Source organism: Columba livia, chromosome 5, assembly GCF_036013475.1.
Source record: "Columba livia isolate bColLiv1 breed racing homer chromosome 5, bColLiv1.pat.W.v2, whole genome shotgun sequence".
Classification (NCBI taxonomy): Eukaryota; Metazoa; Chordata; class Aves; order Columbiformes; family Columbidae; genus Columba; species Columba livia.
In genome coordinates, this window is record NC_088606.1 from 6232487 (window position 1) to 6256239 (window position 23753).

Below are 23753 nucleotides of genomic sequence, written 5' to 3' on the forward strand. Positions count from 1 at the left end.
GCCTGCATGTTATTACATTAAGCATCATTCTGATATCCTGTCCACACCCCCAAGCTAGAATTAGAAGCATTAAGTGTCTTTTCTCCCTCACTTAGGGAAAATGATAATTGCAAAGGTTTTCCTTGGCTTCAGTGCTCCAGCTTTTGTAGTGTATCCCTTCTATTTAGTCAGCTATAATACCTAGAAGCTAATTCAGTATTCAGGCCATGGAAATGCCTAGAAAGTGATGCATCTACTTCTGGCAATGATGTGTATTTGTAGGAACTTGTTAGCATGAAGTTTAGGTTAAATTAACATTTGTATTCTAAACTTAAATCTTTGACTTTGTGTCGTGTCAAGAGGTTTCATTCCTCACAACACAGTCTCTGTTCAGCCGAAGTGCATTTTTTGAAGACAATAACAAGGAAAGAGATTCCTCCTTGAATAAATATTTGTACTTGTTTAGTTCACAGAGTGAAAGGGAGCTGAACCGCACTGCTATTTATCCATTAGTCCACACTAAAAGCTTATTTTGTGCAGTTTCATACCCACTCTTCATACAGTAGGACTGTTGCAAAGGGTAATATGCATATACCACGGAGGAAACCTTCACCCTTAAAATCCACAGCCTTTGTATTTAAGCAATATAAAAATGAGTACTGCTGAGAAATCCACTGTTATAAATCACCAAATTAAACCTCTGTATCATATGTATGCTGTGAGTGATAGATTCTGCTTTATTGTATTTTTTGCAAAAGAACAGAGTGGGAATTGAGAAATAATTTTGCCTGTTTGCTCTCATATACCCTCCAAACTCAGTGCTAGCAGGGAGCAACCTCTGTCTCTTCCTAAAGGAACTGGGATTGTTTCTGGTTTCTTACAAGAGAATAAGTGAAAGCTAATTTGGAAGGTGATCACACCATGATATGATGGAGTAGTTTTGGACAGTGAACTGTTTGAGCTCTCGGGATCTATGCTGGTCTTTGACAGGCTGCAATCTGACAATTTTTATTCTACACAGCGTATTAGAGAGCCAAGCCAAACTCCTTTATTAGCCTTTGTGAGATGTATGGCAAAAAAAGTCTGATGGTAGAAAGGAATAAATCTGATGCATCTTCATGGAAGGAGATACCTTTGACTCATTAACATTCTGAAATTAATACCAAACTTAGCTAAAAAAAATCCAATAACACATTTACCCTGTTTCATCCACTTTAGAAATATGGGCTTCCTTGGAGCAGTGTTTAACCATGAACTGGTCCTGCCAGAATACGTTGCTGAGTTGGAGTATGCTACACTGGTACAAACTTTGTTTTTCCTACTGTGGTATTAGAAGACAAGCTTTGGATTTCACAGATCAAGATAGGGGGAAAAAAAACAAGTAGGTAGGATTAAATTCTGTTCTATAATAGTAGCATGACCTAACAAGCCCATGATTCCTTCCTTATTACCAGCATCTAATGCTGCTGTTTCACTCATCTGACTTCATAACTTTCTTCCAAGGTAGAAGGGCTCATTTCAGGCTCTGAGTTACTCTGTTAGGAACAGGACAGTGTGGGGAAGTGGGATGTTCAGCTCTGGAGAAAGGAAGGAGAGAGTCAAATTCACTGAGTCAGGTGTGCCTGGTCCAGTGTTGGGCTGCTCGATGGTGATTCCTAAACTTCGGGAATTTCAGTGTATATCTGTACTTCTTTTGACTCTAACCAGAGTTCTGTACAGCACACAACGACCCATACAAGCAAAAACATTATGCAATGCTTTGATTATGGGGCAATTAAAGCCAGTTTCTAACAGATCTGTGTTACAGAAAGATGATTTCCTGACTTGATTGCTAATAATTTCCTAATTGAACTTCTCTCATTTTACACTCACTATTAAATTAATTCTTTAATTAAAAATTATAAAATTTACACATTTCAAGTGCCTGTTGTTTTATATAGCTCAAAGACCAGTGTTTTTTACATGCAATATAATTACAGAGGGTGGAAAGAGGAGCGCAGAAAGATTTATTCTGTCTCATGATTTGCAACGTGATGATAATTCTTGAACATGGAACCAACAGGAAAGGTGAGGCCTAGGATATCTTGCTTAAATGAAAAAGCTCAATACTTTCAGTGGCTGAGGCAAATATTTAGTCAGGCACAGGTGAGGTATTGCTGTTAAATTTTCAATAGAATAAATAAATAATGTAACAGTTACTTTGTTATTTAGGTTGGCCCATGACCTAAACCAAACACAGAAGTTAAAAATTAACATTTGCATTTGGGCTTGATTCTGATGTTGCTTACATTTACTTAATATCGCTAGAACTTGTGTTCCTCGGCCTATCTATCTGTTATTATGCAACGTGAATTACAATTATTCGGCTGAATCCTAATTGTATTTCCTATTGTGTAAAGGACAAGTAATTTGAATGAAAAACAGTTTAAGAAGAATGCACTTGAGAATAGGACATGACCTAAACCATCAGCCTTTGCTTTGAATTTTATGAAATACATAACTTCATGCCATTAAGCCAGTTGTTCTTGAACAGTTTTGGGGTTTTTTGGTCAGATTTGACACCACAAGAACATAACCTGAGGAAAAAAAAAATCAAAACTGTAGCAGGCTACAGATTTTAGCTTCAGAAACATGTATTGTTACAATAGCTGCATAGAAAATCAGTTCTTCTGGTGGGCATTTATTTGTCTGATTCTCACATTGCATTCATATGCATAACTATTGTGTGGCGCCTTCAGTAGCCCCCTTTTCTAATGCAGTAGCCCTGCTAAATATCTGATACACGAAACTGTGAAATAGTTTCTAAGTCATGCCATTTTTAACTCCAGCGTCTGAGATGGTGTTATTTCTTATACCTGATGGTATACATTACAGTTTCAAGTAAACTTTATTTTCCAAAACTTTATTTAGAGGCAGTGTTAAGAAAGAAAACAGCAGTTCTCTTCTCATTTTACCAAAGTGCCATCTTTCCAGTGACCTGTGTTTGCAGTGAGATACTTGGAATTCTCCTATGACTTTGCCTTGTCCTCAGGATCTGCTCCCTGTCTCAGCTCCACTCTTCCCATTCTGCTCCTTCATAACGGAAGAGCTGCCAGAGCCTCAGCGTCAGCAGCATCTGTTCCCTTCTCCTGTGAACCGATTCCCTGTCTGACTCCCCATCTTACCCAGGTCACTTGTATTTCAGGGAGATGTCAGAGAATAAATACCCTTCAAATACACAAAAAAGAGTCATCACAGCCTTTATTGTCTTTTCAATATTTTATGTTAGTTTGTACTCACATTTTATCATCTTTTCATTATTTGCCAATAAGATAGTAATTGTATTTGCAGTTGAAGCTTTTTTATTTTAAAGGCAGCCATGGCGTATTACAGAATTTGGCTGCGTGTCCGGCAAAATTGTCATTTCTGATCTACTTTTGGCCTCGGTTTTGAATTTGGATGGGAACAACCTGAGCATGCTGCTGAACATCAATAGACTTAAAAACAGCTCAAAAAACTTATCATCACCTCTAATGAATTTTCTTCCTTAAATAATATTTATGACCTGGTGAGAAATCAAGCTCTAATTATTCTTATTACTTTTTTAAGAACATCTACTAGCATAAGTATTCTTACATGGTGGGATGTGCTCACAAGCCAGGATTGGGCCAGGATGCACACAGGGGAACAGAATGGGGGACTAAACTCGGATCATGAACACTGATATTATTAGCAGCCCACAGTTTTGGTGCCTGCTGATATTATCTCCAATTTGAATCACAGTATTACAGTGGCATCACTTTATCACCTATCTGACCTTTATAATGGCCATTTCATTTTAACAAATAGAGTAACATGGCTGGAGCACACCAAGTCTCCCTCAACAGACCCAGTACTGAGCAAGCAGAGTCCCAGGTACTGGATCCAAATAAGTCTGTTTAAAGTTTAAATGTGTCTGATTACTTTAACCAAAGTTTCTTTTGTGACATTTTTGGCCATACAAATATTTTCAAACCTGTGTTGTCTTGCAGCCCAGCTGGGAATATTTTGATTTGAGCCATAACGTGATCACTTTTGAGGGCATTAGAGGCTTAAGCAAACCGCAGGTCTTCAACCTGGGCTAGAATCAGCTGAAAAAATCCAGTTAAGATATAAACATCCTACATAAACATACAGCTTAGTCCTGACATCCCAGATGTCCCGTGGCATAAGGTACATCTCAGCACTTGAAATTCCTGGGAAAGCTTACTAACCATGACCATAGTTACAAAGGCTTAAAATCTGGTCCTGCACCTTATTAATTCCGAGGCCCTTGCAATGTAAGAAGCCTTATGAGCATGTTATGGCATCTTTGTTCTCACACAGCCTTCACTTCTTTTCGTAGTCACAGCCAAACCAAGTGAATAAGCTCTGTGGCATTTTTGCTCAGAGACATCTCTGAGGCATAATTCCTGTCTTTTTTGCTTCCCTTAAGAATTTGATTTATTGGTGGCCTGTGCTAGATGTCAAAAACCAAGCTCTGGCTTTAATTTTGCTCTCTCAGCTGCCCTGAATGAGGGTGGGAGCCCTTGGGGATGTGCACACATACCATCAGTCCCTCTGTTCCTGCGTCTCTGTCTGCAGCAGCACAGCTGCGCTGGCTGGAGCTTTGGTGAGAAAGCCAAAACTCAGCCGTTTTACTGACTCCCATTCATTCCTAATGCCCAGGCAGCTTCTGGAACAAACGTTTCTCTCTGTTCCTTCTTCCCTTTGAATCAGTACATTCTAACATTTAAAAGGCTCAGAATCAGCAGAGTTAAACGTTATGAATTTGAGGCATTGAAAGACTCTTTAAAAAGCTTTTTTAATTATCATTTAACACTAAATTTTATCTTTTGTACAAGCCAATGTCAGGCAAACAGGTCACTATATTAACAGAATACCTCTCTTAAATAATTTGAACAAACCAACACAGGAAACAGAACTCCATTGGGGCACCCAGGAAAAATCCAAAAAGATGCTGCTTTGTCTTTTTGGCCTGTTAATTAAGCTTCAATTAATTTTTTCAGTCCCTGCTAAGATAGATATAATAAGAGCCACCAGTTCTGGTCTCTGGTTCTTTGTTGTTATGACTTAGGATTTCATCAAATTAAACTTTTAACTTTGCTGTATTGTCTGTGTGCCAACATGGTAACTCTGGAGTTTTACATGTCATTCAACCTGTGCCTCTCCAGACTTTCTTAGGCATCCAACCAAAATATCTAGTAAGTTCAGTTCAGAGCAAAGCAGAAAATCCTTATTGCCTCTCACAGAATGTTCTACCATCTAGCTCATAAGTGATTGCTTTTGGCTTATTTGCCTGTCAGAATAGATCTATACTCCATTCATAGAATCATAGAATGGTTTGGGTTGGGTTGGAAGGAACCTTAAAGATCATCTCATTCCCACCCCCCTGCCATGTGCAGGGACACCTTCCACTAGACCAGGTTGCTCAAAGCCCCATCCAACCTGGCCTTCATTAACAAAGATGTTATTATTCATTGTGTAAGAAGTGTGTATTTTATCTATTATATTTTAATCTAGTGGGCAGTCTAACATATTCTGTATGTATAGGGTAGGTTTGTGGTGATGTCTTGAGGTTTCAGTGACACCTCTAAATCCTTTAATCATTTCTCACATGTCCTATGACACTTTCTTCGGTTGGTTTGTTTGTTTGTTCTTTTGTTTGTTTGAGGTTTGTTTTGTTTGCTTTTAATATTTCTATGTCACAAGTGAAACTCCTAGATTATAAAGCCAAACACCATTATATCTTATATATTAGTAAGGTTTGTAAGATTAGTAAACTTCTGAGTTAGCCCATGTGACTCCAGAGCAGTTTATTACCATCAATGTCACATAAAATCAGCATAATTGGAACTGGCCCAAAGGTACCTTGTCTCATGTTTCTAGGAAACTACGTGAGCAGAGATGACACAGCAGCTCTGTTGAAGATAGCAAAGCTCTAGCTCTTAACATTCATGAGATGACAGTTCACTGAATAGTAAGGAAATACAAGTCTCTTTCTTGTATGCAAACTATATTGGCAGTTTTTAAAAAAATGTATCACTTTATTTGTCTCATCAAGCCAGCCTCATTTCAGCTGGGTGTCATTGGCCAATTAAAGGCTCTCACTAACCTGGATGGAGTCCTGACTGCTAATGAAGAAGCTGCAGAAGTGTTACAATATCTTGCAGGATCGAAGATGACCGAGGTTTGATGTTCTGTTTAGTTGTAATTTATAACGAGTGCTATGGAAAAGGAAATCTTCAGGAATAGCCTTGCACCTGTTTTATTTAAATAACATTTTGTTGTCTGGTTTTTGTGAAGATAGGTTTGTCCTTGCCTCTGGCAGTAGGTCAGAAATTACTTAATAAATATCGAATCTTACAAAGACCTTTGCTAGTACCAAAGATTATATTCTAGCATGATCTTGGAAACAGTCATGTTCAAGTTCCAGTGAATTCAGCATGCAAGAAAGGAACTATGTCTGCCAAATAGAAACAATGGAGAGGAAAAGAACAGGATAAACCTATAGTTCTACATGCTGTTTTAAGTATCTAGTGCCAAATCTCTTGTCTTGAGGTCTTTTCGGTAGGTAATTTTTCAGAGTATTTTATATGCACATATGAAGCAATCCTTCCCAATCCCTAAGCACAAATTTGTTATACTTAAGCTCTGGACTATATCCCAAAGCACTCCTGAATCCTAGCCTGGTTTTAAGTGAACCCACTCAATGGGCTGTATGGGTTGGAACTCAGTATCACACTAACACAACTTTGATATGGTCACAGCAGAGTCACAATGAAACACAATGAAACTATGTCTGCTCACATGTTGAGTAAAGATTATTTATTTCTGGGAAAAAAAACCCAAACACCATAGAAAACAGACTATGGTTAATACAGAGCATTTTAATAAGGTCTGCCTTCTCTATTTTATCTACTGAGAACTCTAAAAACTTGATAACTGCAAGAATTATTGGAGTCTTGCAAAACTATTTAACTTATTAGTTCTATGAATTATTATGTCTACTAATATATCACCTTCCCCTTCCAAGAAGAGCAGAATTTTTATGCCATTTTCTGTGTGCTAAGCTGTGAACTACCTATAGTTAGTACCTATCTAATTATATTATATATATAATATAGTGTTTTCTTTTCCTCAGTTGTCTCTGTTAGAATATTCTAGGGCTGATGAAGAAAAAACTCCCATTTTCAGTGTATTTCCCTTCACTAAAATTCTGTCTCAAATTTGCAAGAACAGGGTGGATTCGCAGATGCATTGTTATAACTGGTATTCAGCGGAAGGGCTGATGCTGTTTAATTTATTTAGGTTAACATTTAGATTAATCTCTGTTAAAGGTTTCTTTTGTTGTCTTACGTTTAAAGTTTTGTGCTTTTTTGTTAAAAAAATATTTCTGAGCACATTCAAGTCTAACCAATAGTTACCTTGTCTCTGAGCTTTACGAATGGTCCAGATGCCTCACAGGAGGACCAGGATACACTGAAGAGGGCATTTAAGTCATGTATTTTGCAGTGCAACTGTCTTTTTTGTGTTAATAGATTTTTAAGACCGAGGAGGACTAATAAGATTCTCTAAACTGCATAAAGCAGGCAAGAAAGCACAGTCATTTCTACAGAATTACATGGTAATTTCTACATCAATTTCATACCACCTCATTGAAGTACAGCAGATTTTGCAGTAAAATATCCAGATTAGGATTAATTTCACCTAATTTTGCTTATCTACAGTGTAGATGAGAACCTTATTTGTTATGTGGAAGTGTCCAAGGTCAGGTTGGACGAAGCTCTGAAAGGTGTCCCTGTCTACGGCAGGGGGGTTGGAACTAGATGATTTTAAGGTCCCTTCTAATCCAAACCATTCTATGATTCTATACATAAACTTCCAGCACTGGGCTGATAATGACATACCCAGAAATAATTCCGCTTGCCTAATCCTACTCACTAATCCAATGATTAAATATTAACTGACATGTATATCCTTGTGGCAGCAGTGGACACTCATATTCATCTGGCTTTCCATCCCTAGTTCTAGTCCTTTTCAGTGTTCCTGAAACACTATCTTTTATCATGTGATCAGGAATTTCTCTGTTCCTAGCTATATAATTTACAAATGTACTTTTTTAAATAGGGCTGCCAAGTTAGTCATTATAAAAATGTTGCTTATATACCAACACCTTTATGTTCTCTCCTAATTTACCATGAAGGAACTCCTGCTCTTTTTTGCTAGGTCACTGAGAAGAATTATTTTGAGCAGAACATCAATAAAAATACTCTCTAAAGTGAATACTTTCTTTCTATAGTTAGGGGGATTGGACTAGATGATCTTTCGAGGTCCCTTCCAACCCTAACATTCTGGGATTCTGTGATTTTTAGATCCATCCTCTAACCAGTTTTTGTCTAGTTAACAAGAGTTACCTTCACTTTTTGATATTGTTATTTTGATATCGTTATTTTTCTAGTACATTCTCAGACAGAACTATTAATCTTATCAATACATGTAAATTTTCATCAACCAATTTAATATTAATTTGTATCTCCTATGCATCATACTGGCATAAGGACATTAAATTGTAATTATTTACTGTGTTGCATATCAGCCTTGCTGTGATATCTAAGGATGCTATCCAGCTAACTAACCTATTCTGGTCATCTTCTTTATCCTCAATATTATTATAAATTCAGTTGGTTCCTAACCTTCTAGAACTTCCCAAGCATACTATCATATGTATAATTGATGAGTGGCTTATGAAGTTCCTCAACTGGTTCATTAATATTCTTGATTGAAAAATGCCTGGTTAAAAAAATGTTAATATGAGTTGTTCCAGTTTTAGATTATTTTTAGTTATTAATGAAACACAAAGTATTTCTTTATCCATGTAAATTATGAACATCTCATCATGGTTCTTCTCAAAGGCAGATAAAAATATGCATTAAAACTATCTCTTGTGTATTCTGATTTACTGTTTTACAGTCCTTAGGTGGGATCAAGCCTTGAATTCCATTAGGTCCTGGTAACGATCTCTGATTGCATCAGCCATCACATTTTTATTGACATTTTTAACTTTCATTTTTCTAACAACTATTTTATTCACACTGCTATCATTTTTCCTATTTTTCATTCACTTATGATGTAGTGGAATAAAAGGGCCATGGCCTGATCCAGTAGGGCTCATGAATATTTGCTTTAGTTTGTAAACTTAAAAGGCTGAAGACTTTTTCAACTGTAAATGAAAAAGTGTGTAATGATGAAGCATCTTCTGTTTAACCTTCTGCATCTTTAAACCTCTCCTAACTAGCCTTCACATTTTTAGTGTAAGTTTTTGTGCCACTCGTTTTGCTTGTGCTTGCTTTCAGCATATGAAAATGGCCCTTTTAAAAACACTAAAGTCTGTAGAGGACATGCCTATAAGATACACTTGTTTGTTTTTTAAAGAATCACCTCTTAAGGCAAGACCAAGTACTTAATCTACTTGTTTCGTTTAAGGATTGCATGAATTCCAAATGCTCTGGAAGTATTTAATAGGAGAGTGTCAGTGAAGCTTCAAGAATATTGAGCAATTTTTAAAGAGCAAGGACATTGGTGACAAGGATAATGGGAGAACCAGGCCAATTCAGGAAATTGCAGCCAGCGTCTCTGCATTCTCTCCCTGATCAGTGGAGACTGGCCTTGAGAATTTTTCATTAGAAAACTCAGCAGCGATGCTTTGCTTATTTATTCTGCCAGTTTTGAACCCTTTTTTTTTCTGATTTCGCAAAAGTACAATGTTGAAACATTAGTTCTCCTAGTAAAGTTTATAAACTTAAATTCTCTAATGCATACAGCAACATCATTTTCTAATACTCACCCTTCAAATATACCCTGCCCTAAAATTTAGAGGCTTAGGCATATTTCATGTTTAAAGCCAAATGAGCTTTGTCACGTGCATATTAACTCTGTATACTAATCCACTTCTTGTGATCACAAAGGATTAAAATTTTCACAGAGTACTACTAAATATCAATATGAAAAACAGATTGAAAGAAGAGAGCTCGTAGATCTAATTTGAAACCAGCAAACATTGAGAATAACCCTTTGAACATTGTCTCTCACCTTGAAAGACCACCTAAAATGATAAACTAATTAGGCAGTCACTTGATGAAGGGCAGGACTGAAGGAAATTAGTTTGCCTTGTCTTTGGGTTTTCCAATGCTTAATCAGGTGTGAGTTCTCGTAGATTCTCAGGTCATTCAGAACAGGTTTCTCCTGGATCCTCTAGCGTCTGGCACTGTAGCTGAGCCAATACTGCAGTCTTTGCTTCCCTGGCACCGTCAGTTTATAATTCTCATTCAGCTGCTTATTTTCAATGAATTTGTAGGAAGTCATGTAGTGCTTATCTGACAAATTAGGCCAAAACTCACCAACAGGTTTAAAAATTAGTCGTAGGGCTAGCAGATGGATACACAGATAGCACAATCACATTATCTTTGTTTCATTCAGAAACTGAACTGGCAAAAAGCTGCAAGAGTCAATGGAGGAAGATCCAAGGTCATCCTAACCTGTTCTAATCCATCAGCCGAAATCAGGTTAATCTACCCAGTATGAAAGGTTAAAAGCTCGTCTGTCAGTTCAATTTGTTGTTAGAATACAGAATAGCTAGAGGAAAACACATTTCTGCTGATAAGCATAGCGTTTCATTTCGTGTGCATTACGGGATTCGTGTTTAGAAAAATTGCCAGGAAAATTAATATTTTAGCATATGTCATATATGTTTTGTGACATCAGAGAAAAGTGATTCATAAAGGACACAATAAACACTTTGGAAAATAAATAATATAGCCAAAAAAATGTTCTTTAGTCATTACCAAATCCAATCTCTTTGTACTGAATATTTAAGTGATTATTTGTCTTAGATAAAACCTAGGTAGAATACTGGATATTTTGGGCTCCTAGAATACAGTTTGAGTTTTTTGATTGAGACTCGGTGATCTTTTATTTTCTCCATTGCACAATGATTAGCTGACATACTGTAGTATTACCAGAAATGGTGAGTCGTAGTCACACAAACAGATTAGAGATCGGATCACTGACAGTCTTGTCTTCACAGAAATCTTGCTGGCAGGTGTCTAAAGTCAGATCCCATGTAACAAAGTCACTTCACAACCTGGACAGCAAAATATATGTTTGGTATTGACATTTATTTGTTTCTGCTCAAGAAAGTTTCAAACAAGAAAATTGCTGAATTTGTTAATGTAAGATACAGAGAAAAGAGTACTTAGTCTTTATATAGAAAGCATGCAGAACTATAAAGTTAGGATAAATTCTGCTCTGACTTTACACGCATCCTCTTCTAGACTAAATATCCAGCCTTGGTGTTAGGCTGAAATCCTGTTTCCATTAAAGTCCTGTTGCAGAATGAGGATGTGTAAAGCAGACTAGCCAATAAAATAATCACGTATTGCAGAAGGATTTAAATTGAACAAAACTATCTCAGATCTAACGCAGACAAGAAAAAAGTGTTTATGTTCAGATAGCTCTGGCTGCAAAGGTACATTTGGGAACCGGCATACTTATGTTGTATAGTTCTTGGTTTTGGAGGAGAAGCTGAGCTTTTTTGAAATGTATTAAAGATGAGTTGCATAGTGAGGAAACAACACATCCTGCATGCAAAAAGTTGCCATTGATATTAGTAGGAAGTGTACGCATAGAAACTGAGCACAAGATAAATAAGTGGAATTAATTTACAGATTAATTGACTGATCAGTTTCTTTCAATTCTGAGTTTAACTACCAATCACTGTCTTAAATCTGGATAACCAACACTCTTCAAAATTTCCAACTTGGAAAAACTGGAACATTTAAGATGGGCATCATTTAGCAACAACTGTCTCACACAAATAGAAGGAATAGAGTCTTGTTTTAACCTCAAAGAACTCACATTAGATGAAAACTACATTTCAACACTAGATGGTACTATATTTACTACAGTAGTGATAATGCAGGCTGTTAAACTGAGAGACAGTAGAAACATTTCTGCTGTGCCTTTTAAGGTATTACTTTTGCAAGCCCTGAATTTCTTGAAGATCTAATATCAACACCAGAGTCGTAAATTCCTAAAAATTACTTGAGGAATGTGTCTCTGACCCACAGAGTATCCTGCTTCTACTACTAAGTAGCAACAAGCGCCTTGCAAGCAGGCTTTGACTCAGCTGAGGAGCACAATTCCAAGCTGTATCATGCTCTGGTATCCTCAGGGTAAGTGCAGAATGGAATAATCCATCCAGTGCTGCTGGCAAGCAATGAAAACAGCCAAAGAGGTATGGAACTGGAATTTCAGTACTGTGATACAGAAGCAAACAGAGCAGGCTGTTCAAAGCCATTGTCTTCGGTGTGAAAATCAAATCAGTTGTTTACTAGTAGAAAAAGAACGGTGAATTTGTGGTGAGATTTTCATTAGGGTGTTTCTTTCAGAGGAGCATGTTGCATTTCTTACCCCAAAGTCTCCATATTATGGAACGGTGTATGCCATATATTTAATTTCTATCATATTTTTCCATGTTACTTGTATTCTCAATTCGTATTTGCCTTTTTTTGTTTAATTCAGAGCTGCAGAGCTAGTGCGGGCAGACCAGTTTAGAAGTGTCTGTAGTGTCAATTTACAGAGCAATAATCTCATGTCTTTTAGTGGTTTAATCTTCCTTCCTAATGCCCAGGTGGGGTCATGACACAGCCTTTTCTGTTTTTCATAATAATATTAATGATAAACTGATTTCCTTTGATTGAAAATATTCTGTATCCTCCTTTAATACCCTGTTGTTTGTGGGATTTTGTAACAAGAGTAATCAATCAGGACAAAGCTGATTGCTACCACTGTTTCAATTTTACAGTATTGTTGGAGTAATCTGATCCAAAATCAATGAATTGCACCAAACTTTTGGAAGCACTTTAAATTGACCAATCATCTTTCTAAAGAGCAAATTTCTGGATCAGAAAATGTAATTGGCAGTTTTGCTAATGTGTTAGCAGAGGATCATTTCCTTTTTACTGGTCTTGTGTCTGAATTACAGTCACATTGAATCAATAATGTCTGGACAAAAACTCCCAAATCAGGTAGCAAATAGGAGCTGCACTGAAATGTGGCCTCTCCTGGCTACGGACAGCAAGGACTTGCCAAAGGAAGCAAGAAACATCAGCATTAAAAATATTCCTCCACTGAGAAGGAAATAGGCGTCTTCAGTGTCAATAGCTTTGGGTCTCCCCTTTTTTCCCTCCTGTCTCGAAGAAACACGATGCATGGGATTTTTGTTTGTTTTGCACACATATGTTTGGCATCAAGTTGGCTTTTATTTTTCTAAATTATTTGTGAACAACTTGTTAGGCCACTTCTTCATCAAACTAATTATACTAGGCTGCTGTCATCTGTTCTTTGGAACATGTTGCATGGTGGTTAGGTATACATTGAAGTTTTTTCACCTTCCTATAAAGGATTTATTTTTGAGTAAGGGAACCACCTACCTCTCTCTGGTTGCTGGTGTGATTTAGAAGATGATGGACATGTATATCTGATCAGACTGATCATTGATATTCTGGTTTCATTCTTTACTTATATTTGTACAGCATAACACTACAAAATTTTAGGAATATATTCAGATCTATTTGGTGGGGAAAAATTTAATGAAATATAACAAGGGAAAGTGTAGAGTCTTGTATCTGGGTAGGAACAACCCCAGGTTCCAGTATAAGTTGGGGGATGACCTATTAGAGAGCAGCATAGGGGAAAGGGACCTGGGGGTCCTGGTGGACACAGGATGACCATGAGCCAGCACTGGGCCCTTGTGGCCAGGAAGGCCAATGGTGCCTGGGGTGGATTAGAATAGGGGTGGTCAGTAGGTCAGAGAGGTTCTCCTTCCTCTCTACTCTGCCCTGGTGAGACCACATCTGGAATATTGTGTCCAGTTCTGGGCCCCTCAGTTCCAGAAGGACAGGGAACTGCTGGAGAGAGTCCAGCACAGGGCAACAAAGATGCTGAAGGGAGTGGAGCATTTCCCGTGTGAGGAAAGGCTGAGGGAGCCTGGAGAAGAGGAGACTGAGGGGTGACCCCATTCATGTTTACAAATATATGAAGGGTGAGTGTCATGAGGATGGAGCCAGGCTCTTCTTGGTGACAACCAATGATAGGACAGGGGTAATGGGTTCAAACTGGAACACAAGATGTTCTACTTAAATTTGAGAAGAAACTTCTTCTCAGTGAGGGTGACAGACACTGGAACAGGCTGCCCAGGGAGGTTGTGGAGTCTCCTTCTCTGCAGACATTCAAAACCCACCTGGACACCTTCCTGTGTAACCTCATCTGGGTGTTCCTGCACCGGTAGGGGGATTGGACTGGATGAGCTTTCGAGGTCCCTTCCAATCCCTGACATTCTGTGATTCTGTGATATTGAGGATTATATCGAGATAGTATTTCAGTCTCTTGAGCCTGACCTGTGAAGATTCAGCTACCTTACACTGCATAGTTTCCTGATGGCAGTCACAACCCCTTGTTAGAACCAACAACTTCCATCAGTTCGGACTAGAGTATCTTTTATGAACACGAAGAAGGCTTTTGTATATTCATCCAAAGTTCTTCTGGAATGTTGTGTCTAGTCTAAGCAGTCATTAAACCTCCTTTCCTTGGCTCTTTCTATAAGTGATACTCTTCTCTTCATCCTCTGAAAAACATGGCCATACTTCTTCCTTCTTCCTTTTGCCACCAACATTAGATCAGCCTGTGTCCTAAAGAGCATTTCCAAGTTACCTTTCAGTTGCATTTCTCATCTGTGCACTCTCTCCAGGCTGAAACTTCTGGGACCTGCCAGGATTCATTTACATATTTCTGCATGGATAAGGCAACATCCATAACCAAATTCAGTTTTATCATATCAGACAAGACTTGTGAAGTCACCATGCAGAGTTCCCTCTATGCATTGGTCAAGTTCTATAAATCTACCTGTGACAGAGCATCAGCAAATCCTGCAAAACCCTGTTGTCATGTGCACACTTCTCAAGACTTCACCCAGCTCTTCCTATCTTCATTCTTCACACATGTTCAGCATCTGGAATGTGAGAAAAACATTAATTTCTTTTCAGATTTTCCGGGAAAAAGCGATATTGGCAGAAGCACACATGGGTACAGGCTGTTTCCTTCCATCGTAGTTTGACAAATTTTTGTGCTTGTTTTATTTATCTCTTTCCACATGAGGGATGAACATTCTTTACACACACTAGGGGCTCAAAAAGTACTAAAATAATTGTTCAGTAACTGTAGGAATGCCCGTCTTGTTGACAGGAGAGATTTTTTTACACTAATGCCTTATACCTTCCTCCCCTTTCCCTTTTTAAATATTGACAAATTTTAGCTTTCTTGTAGGACACTGAAATTTGGATGATGTTCCCAAACTTAGTGCAAGTTGATATAAATATTCCATGGTGTTTCTCAGCTAGCTTTTTCAAATGAGACTTATTCAGAGTCACTGATTTAAACATGTCGGATTCTAGCTCAGTAGCTGCTGCTTAACAGCCTCTAAGTCAATACCGGAATGGAAATTATTCCATTATTACTGTATGATATGAATAACACGACTCTTTTTTCCCCCACAAAAGCAGCACAAAAGTATTTAGTGAACAACTATGCTTCGTTTCAGGTTTATTGATGCTTCTACCATCTTCAGCTAGTAATGATTCAATTCCACTATCAGGATTGCTTTTGTTATTGACTTTCAAATGCTTTCTTAGTGTCCTTAAAGCTACAGGCCATTGATGTCCCTTGTTATGTACTTGCTCTTTTCATAATTTTTTGCAAGCCTCTACTTCTTACTATCAATTTCTTTATCTTTCCATTTATTACTGATGTTTTTAACTTCCCACTAAGTGGATACTGTCTTAACAACTGTTGCCTGCCTTCTTTCTGCATTGTGAGATATTCTAGGAACAAAAATGTTCTTAAACCTTCCCCAGATCCTCTTGACACTTTCTCCAGAAGTTGAATTAGCTCTTGTTTTTTGTACCCTTGTGAATTAAGCATCTGTAAATAATAAAATATGCATAGTACATATTTACACATCTTAACACAAATTAATATTACCTATTAACATACAGTATGTATATTGTTTTGTTTGTGATGTATGAATATTATCAGGTAATGTTCACTACCTGCTCAGCAATCACCAATATTTGGGGGTTTTATGGAAACAGAGATTGCTAAGGATATTGTTTCATTAGCTGAGTCCTAAGGAAGAAGCAAAGCTAAAATTAAAACTCTCTTTTCCCTTCTCTTTCTTAATCTGTGTCCTGGTTTTGTTAAAAAACAAGTTTCTCTTTTAGTGAATTTGCCTGTCAGCTAAAGCTTCATATGAGCTGCATTTTCGTGGAGAACCAGATACATGTTTTGGTAAACATAGCAATGGAATGCGAAGTTATTGATAACAAATGGATGCACCTCTCGTGAGAGGGGCAACGAGAAACAGGTGACCAAGAAACTGAGCAATGGAGTATAATATCCCATTTACATGGATACTTCATTTAAAAGTAGGAGATCACGAGGATCTCGTCCCTTTTGCTTATGGCCGACATTAGGAGAGGACCTTGCTAGTCATCCCTCCAAACTGAGGCCTAGTGACAGACTGAATCCAGCTCCGGTTGGCTGCAGAGTCCAGTCCAGGACTTTGGGTGCCGGCTCTGCAGTTGCTGAGACTTTCAAGATCGGTTTTGTATATTTTGTATTATTTTCTCTATTCTTATTAGCAGCATTAGTAAAACATTTTTAATTTTTCCAACTCTCTTCTCTCTGTGCTTCTCTTCCTCCCAATCGCCTGTCCTTGGTGGGAAGGGGGAAGAGGGAGGGACTGAAGGGGAAAGAAGGGGTTAACAATACATCTACCATGGTTTTATTGTCACCCCGTAATCAAAACCCTTGTCAATCTGTTAGCTTGTGCTACCTAATACAGGTCAGACGTAACAGAAACGAACCTTTGGCAAGCAAATTAATGGAGCAGTGTATGTTGTTTTCTTTTGCCCTATTGTCCCTCAGCTGTTGTGAGAATACACCTAAAGGTTGCCATGAGCATTTTACTAAATTAAACAGTGGTTTACAGCTGTTTTCTTTTCATGTCCTTGGGTTTCTGTGAGCAGCAGAAGGGTTTTCTTAATTTGTTTGATGTTTTTGTTAATGATGTAGATTCAGTGTGCTAAATGTCATGGACCGCTTTCAAACACAATTCCCATTTTCTTCTATGGATTTACCTAAGTAAAATTACCAGTATCGTCCCCAAAATACATACACCAGCTGCAAGATTTCTAAGAACTCTTGACATATCGGGGTTTTTTTTAAAACTTTTGGACAGGAACCAAGGGAACTAGAAAAACTCCAAGTTATTCTCAGTCTTAAGGTGCTCTCAAAACATGGAAATCCAGTGAGTATATTTGTTTGTGTTGTTACATAAGCCAGGTGCTTATTTCACTTTATACAAGGAATATTTACCCTTTATAATCATTAAAACTATTTAGAATTTCTCCATTACCAGGTCATTCCTAAGGATCTGCTATCATTGTTTTAAGGTTGAAAGCTTCATAGTATGCGTGACGATCACGCTCCCCACTTCGACCGTCTCCGTGCCATTCTGTCATCAGAAGCCACTTATTCCTCAGCACGCTGTTCTTCATAGCGCTGCGAGACAAATTGAAAATGGATGTGTTCGCTTGGGTATGTTGCGGTGATGCGCTGTCCTTTCAATATTCCAAGGCAGGTCAGATCTGTGAAGAAAGGTCAAAGAATGTTAAAGGGTTTCTGAAATACTTGATTTTACTTTTAAAATGGCTTGATAGCAAATTTTTTTGTTGTTGTCTTGCTCAGCGCTGGTTGAAAAAGTCCTGAAGGGGAATTTCAGGTTTCTTTTTTTTCCAGAAATGCTTCTGGTTTCCAATGTGGTGCTCTTGCTTTGCCTTTTTTCTCCCTGGAAACAAACTATTGGAATACAGTAAAGAAGACTCCAGCCTTTCTGATTTTATGAATGTGTAGCTATGGGACAGAAGACAGAGAACACTTCAACACTGTAGGAAATGCTTTCCTGGTGCCCATAAAAGGACAAGTCGACCTCAGTGGGGCCAAATATTTGAATAAAGTTTGTAGGATCTAAGCTTCATATATTTAAGTATCTTAGCACTGCTGAGTTTTAAAGTAGCATCAAACATAAACAAAAAATTATTTTCCATTGTTACTTTGAGAACAAATGTGGCTTTCTAAAGTTCAGTTGAAAATCTAGTTCAAAGGGCATGTTTTTATAAACAGATGCGTGAAGATTAGGTGGAATGGCCAGGTTCTAAATGCCCCTTAACTTCCTTTACCATAAACCTGCAGTTTCTAGTCTAAAGCAACAGCTAGAAACAGGGGGAACAGAGAAAGCAGGGGCATGTTGGAGCAGTGATACATATGGTACAGTTACAAACGCTGTTTTCAGTGGTTGACTCAAAAGAATACTTTTGCACTTAGGACATTTTTTAGACCAACTTTCAAAGAGCTACACACAGTGGGAAATGAACTGGCTTCCAAAATGGATGATGAAATGGCAGGAGAATGCCAAACTGAATGCTACCCAGTATGGCAAGAACAGTCATGGTCTTCACAAGGGAAAAAGACAAACAGATTCCTCTTGGGAAACTGCTGTTCCAGAGTTTCCTTCTTTAGAATTGCAGACTTAGATTTTCTCCTGAAGGGGATCAAGGTGGTGGGCTCATCTATTTCCTGTATGATGTGGCATTATGAACTCATGTTGTCCTAGTAAGCATCTTTTAGTACCCGTCGCTATGGTCCACACTTCAGATACCTTATCACCTGTCATTATCAATAACATGGTATATTAAAATAGAAAAATATTACTAACGCTTTCTGGCTGCAGCACAGCCTGCACCTCCACACTTGGCCTTAGGTCTGGCTCTTTCCCAGTCACATGCAGGGTGCACTGCACTCGAATCCTCAGATGTGCCGTGGGCTATGAGAAGCTGCTGTGGTCTGAGCTAACTTGATGAGGAAGGTAGGAAGTGACTGGAGCATGTCAGTTTGCCAGTACAAAGTGCCAGTTATTCGTGGGCACTTAAAGCTGAAAAATGTTCAAAGGTATATAGTCATTTACACACAGTTTGGATTCTGTTTCTAGGAGAGCAGCATTGGTGTAAGGTTTGGTTCAGACATTTACTATTTACTGGCGTAGCCAATTTATTATCAGATTGACTTCTTGGACAAGGACCCCATTTCTGGGTTAATTTGTATTTTCTTTGCACAGGATTCTCTCCAGAAGAATTGCTGTTCATTGCTTGTGTTGCAACCACCAGTACATGCAGAAGAGAGGATGAGAGCTGACTACTGGTCCTTGGAACAGGTAAAGTAAATGTTATTCAAATTCCAAGGACAATATTCATGTCACCTATAATGGGTGCCTGAAGTAGTTATCATTGTATTAAAATAGGGGTTTTTATTTTCCTTCTAGATAGATTCTCTGATGCAATCTGTAAAGTCAGGAAAAACAAAAGACATACTATCTGCTCCCTTTCTTCACCACAGAGTTTAATGACTGTGAGAACCTACAACAGATTCTTTCTGTCACCCCACCAGGAAGATGCCTACTATTTGGGTGTTGTGATACCTTCATTGAGCTGCCTGTGATAGACAATTGCAGTACAAACCAAACATTTTAAAACTATAAAAGAGCCAGTACAGTCTTGGGCTCATCTATGTATCAATATAGATGACACCATAGAACATATTGTTCAGAAATGTGAAATTTAACCCCTGTAGTAACTTATACTTACCCTCAAGTTCCGTGCTGGAGCACAACCTATCATTTCGGGGTTCATCCTCAGTTCATGCTCCTATGCAGTTACACAGCTTTTGGACGGTCTAGGCTACAGGTAAAATGAGGTCATGAGGAGAAATTAAATTTACGGGCGCATATTTGGTGAACAAAATCCTCATACGTAGGTTAAGCAGATGCACTACCAGTGTCATGCAAGTATGTCCATGCAGGACAAGAATATCCATATTCAAAAGTACCCGACTTCCACAGGGTATCTGTGTCCAATAATCTTTTATAAAAGTTTCAGAGGAACCTAATTTATTTACCTCATAATGTTACTACATCATGCAGCATCACAGCAATGCTGCTTGAATGTTTTAAACTGCAATTTCAAAATCCAGTATTCACTGTTATAACTTCTCTGTCCATCTTCTCTCGATAAATTGAATTCTTGACACACCTGATTCCAATTCCTCTTCTTGCTGATAGTCACCTTCATAATGTCTACACCAGGAATATTGTGTTCAGTTCTGGGCCCCTCAGTTCCAGCAGGACAGGGAACTGCTGGAGAGAGTCCAGCACAGCCACCAAGATGCTGAAGGGAGTGGAGCATCTCCCGTGTGAGGAAAGGCTGAGGGAGCTGGGGCTCTGGAGCTGGAGAAGAGGAGACTGAGGGGTGACCTTATTAATGTCTATAAATAAAGGGTGAGTGTCAGGAGGATGGAGCCAGGCTCTTCTCAGTGACAACCAATGATAGGACAAGGGGTAATGGGTTCAAACTGGAACACAAAAGGTTCCACTTAAATTTGAGAAGAAACTTCTTCACAGTGAGGGTGACAGACACTGGACCAGGCTGCCCAGGGGGGTTATGGAGTCTCCTTCTCTGGAGACATTCAAAACCCGCCTGGACACCTTCCTGTGTAACCTCATCTGGGTGTTCCTGCTCCGGCAGGAGGATTGGACTGGATGAGCTTTTGAAGTCCCTTCCAATCCCTGACATTCTGTGATTCTGTGTGAATTATTTTCAACTACAATTTGATAATATAATGTCATATTTTCTTGTCTTGAAAGATACTGTATTGTTGCATCTGTATCCATTATAAATACTTTAACACAGATAATATTCTTCATTTATTGCTTTGTCCATAAACCTGTTGCTTTGTATTAGCTCTCATTGTCCTTCCTTATCAAAGGACTTGTCTCTGTCACTGAGGTTTAGTTCTCTCTATCCCAACATTTCTTGCTGGAAGTGAGGTCACCTCCTAATGCCTTGAGATGCAATTGCACACCATGAGCAGACCACTGCTACTGGTCATCAACACCTCCTTTTCACTGTTGTATTTCTACCTTTGCTACTCCTTTTGTTGAGAAGGGGTTCCCTGGACAAGCTACCTTGTTGTTTTCCTCCAGACTTTGCCCTGAAATTCTCACTATGAAATCACAAGAAAGCTTCGCAACAGTTGGGCATCTGCTGGGACCATTGTCTGTCACACTGACAAATTTTATTGCTCATTACTTTCTTGTGCTCATCCATCTGTCAGTCTGTCTGCATTCATTGGGTGTTCCCTGTCTCATTTTACAGTATAAACTCACTAGAACAGAGATTTTTTGTAGGATTCACTGCTAGGTTTCCGAAATAAAAGAAAAACAAGAACAACAGCAAGGAGTCAGGGAGGAGGCTCTCCCCACACGTGTCTCCTACGAACAGAAGGTTCATTGTCTCTGTGGTTCTGTTTATCACTAAGACCCCACTCACTGAAAGAGTTTGTTGTCCCACAGCAGACCTGTGTTTTCTGTATCACAGCATGCAGCTTCCCTGGAAATTTGTTTGATGAACAGAATTATTTCCTTCCAGCCCAAAAGACTGCAGTACGCATCCTAACCATCAGTTTCCCCAGCAGGATCAATCAATTAATGAGGAGATCTACAGTCTGTGCTCATTCTGTGTTGTACAAGCCAGTTCTCTCTTCATGTCTCAGTTTCATATTTGTGGAGGACTTTTACAGATCCAAAACATAAGTACTAAGGACAGTGAGAAGCATCAGTACAATTGGTTTTATTCTCCTGTCCTCATCAACCTCTCCAGCTTTTCCTCAAACCTCTTTGGTCTATAGATAAGAAGCACTACCAGTAGACACTGACACCACAAGGTTATTCTACTCCAATTATCTCCTTAAATTTTTTACTGCCATGATGCTGTCACCATGCCCAACCACATCTAAAATGTTGCTGAGCTGCGAATACTACTTGCTATGTGGAATTTAAACCCTTTGGTGTTATCTTAATCTTTCCAGACCTATGGGTTGTGTCCACATTGTATCCTTAGACTGTAAGTTCTTGGCATAAATATGTCATTGAATAAATAAAGCCTTTTAGTATGATATCGTCTTCTAGGTACTACTGGAATAAATGCTATTATTTGATACTGATACTAGTGGTGTCTTCAGTGTTTTGCCCAGTCTCATTCTTCACACTGAGAGCAGGTCACTGACAAAACCAGACAGGTTAAAATCCGTGTACACTTGGGTTCTGTCTCAAAACTTCATCTGTCAACAACGTGTTATCACAGTTCTCTCTCTGGCTACATTAATATCTCTGTTTGCAGACTCAGGACCTGAGCGAAACACATTTTCCCAATGCTTGTATACAGAGTTCAAAGCACTTTCAGACTGAGTAATTTCATGTGTAAATGTTTTATTTCAAAACTGACCTGTGCTCTTATTCATTGGACATCACTTAAATAAAAACATGGCAGAATGAGTAAAGCAATAGAAGCATGTTAAGACTATATCTTTAGAGAAATCTCTGTTTTATATTCAGGTTCAGTGAAGATGTTATACCTCATTAGCCACAACAGAACTGAGCCATTTTCTCATTAGATCATTCAAGTGGAACAACACAAAAGATTTTTCAAGTTTGTCAGTTGCATTTTAGTTGTGCTTTTTAAAGTGCTTGTTAGAAAGCAAGAATTGAAACCGTATGGTGGTGTTTAAGCTTAAAACGTGCTTTTGATCTTAGGCTTCAAAAGAAATTTTCCCAGCAGAAAGTAGGCTAGTGCTTTATTTAGTACTATTTTAGGTAGACACCAGAACACTCTGTACATAGTAATACTTTATTTTTTCATGCTATTGATTAAATCTCTTTTAACGTTGTCACTGCTGAATTAGAGATGATTTACAGGAGGAAATAAATCACCGCTGTCATTGTACTGTACCCAGTTTTAACAAAGTTAACAAATTAGCACAGACCGGCACAAAAATCAGTTGCAACAAGAAGTGGTGGTCACAAAGTGAGACTTATGAACTACTAAGTATTTTAAAATACTGTAAAGATCCTTCTAAACATGAATTTTTATCAGCCCCCTGCCAGCCACCCCCTGCAAGGGATTCCCATTTGAAAATGTACTGTTTTCCATCTTTCTCAGTAAAAACAGCTTCAATGCATTACAGCAACTTTGTTCTTGAGGTGGTTAGGATTTTGTTTCAAGCATTTGAGTTTCATAGCTACTAGTGCTTTTTAATGTACACAACTTGCATAGCTTCTCTGTTTGACAGCTTATCCAGAAATTGCAATAGTCAAATCTTAAGCTCAGAACAGTAATGTGAAGAACAGTTCTTCACTCACAACAAGTTGATCATTACAGTTTATATTACTGCAAAATAAGAAAAAAAAAAAAAAAAGAGAAAGACATTTCCACCATAAAGACCAAGATATGTAATCTTTATTTTTGTTTTTCCTTTTCTTATGAAAGGTCTTCCTGTTGCAAACTCTCCAGAGGATTCTGGATTTGCCGCACTGCCAGCAAACCTCACATTATCCTCTCAGAATAACAAATGGGAATCTGAATGAAAACATCAGCCATTCATTTGGCTCTGATCTTACATTCGAGGAATCTCTACTGATTAAATCAAATGACAGTAAGCATAAACAGGATTACTTATTCCTGAATGCTTAA

The 23753-nt window shown here is 38.3% G+C and overlaps 1 protein-coding gene across 1 annotated transcript; it reads left to right on the forward strand.

Annotated features, from left to right (window-relative positions):
- The first annotated feature begins 1201 nt into the window (after nt 1–1201).
- LRRC9 (leucine rich repeat containing 9) lies at nt 1202–23753 on the forward strand. Its single transcript, XM_065065802.1, is given in 11 exon segments — nt 1202–1290; nt 1927–2018; nt 2021–2123; nt 3404–3458; nt 3461–3526; nt 3990–4132; nt 4134–4170; nt 6062–6187; nt 7142–7276; nt 11741–12025; nt 23550–23753. Coding segments are annotated over 11 exon segments (1335 nt in total).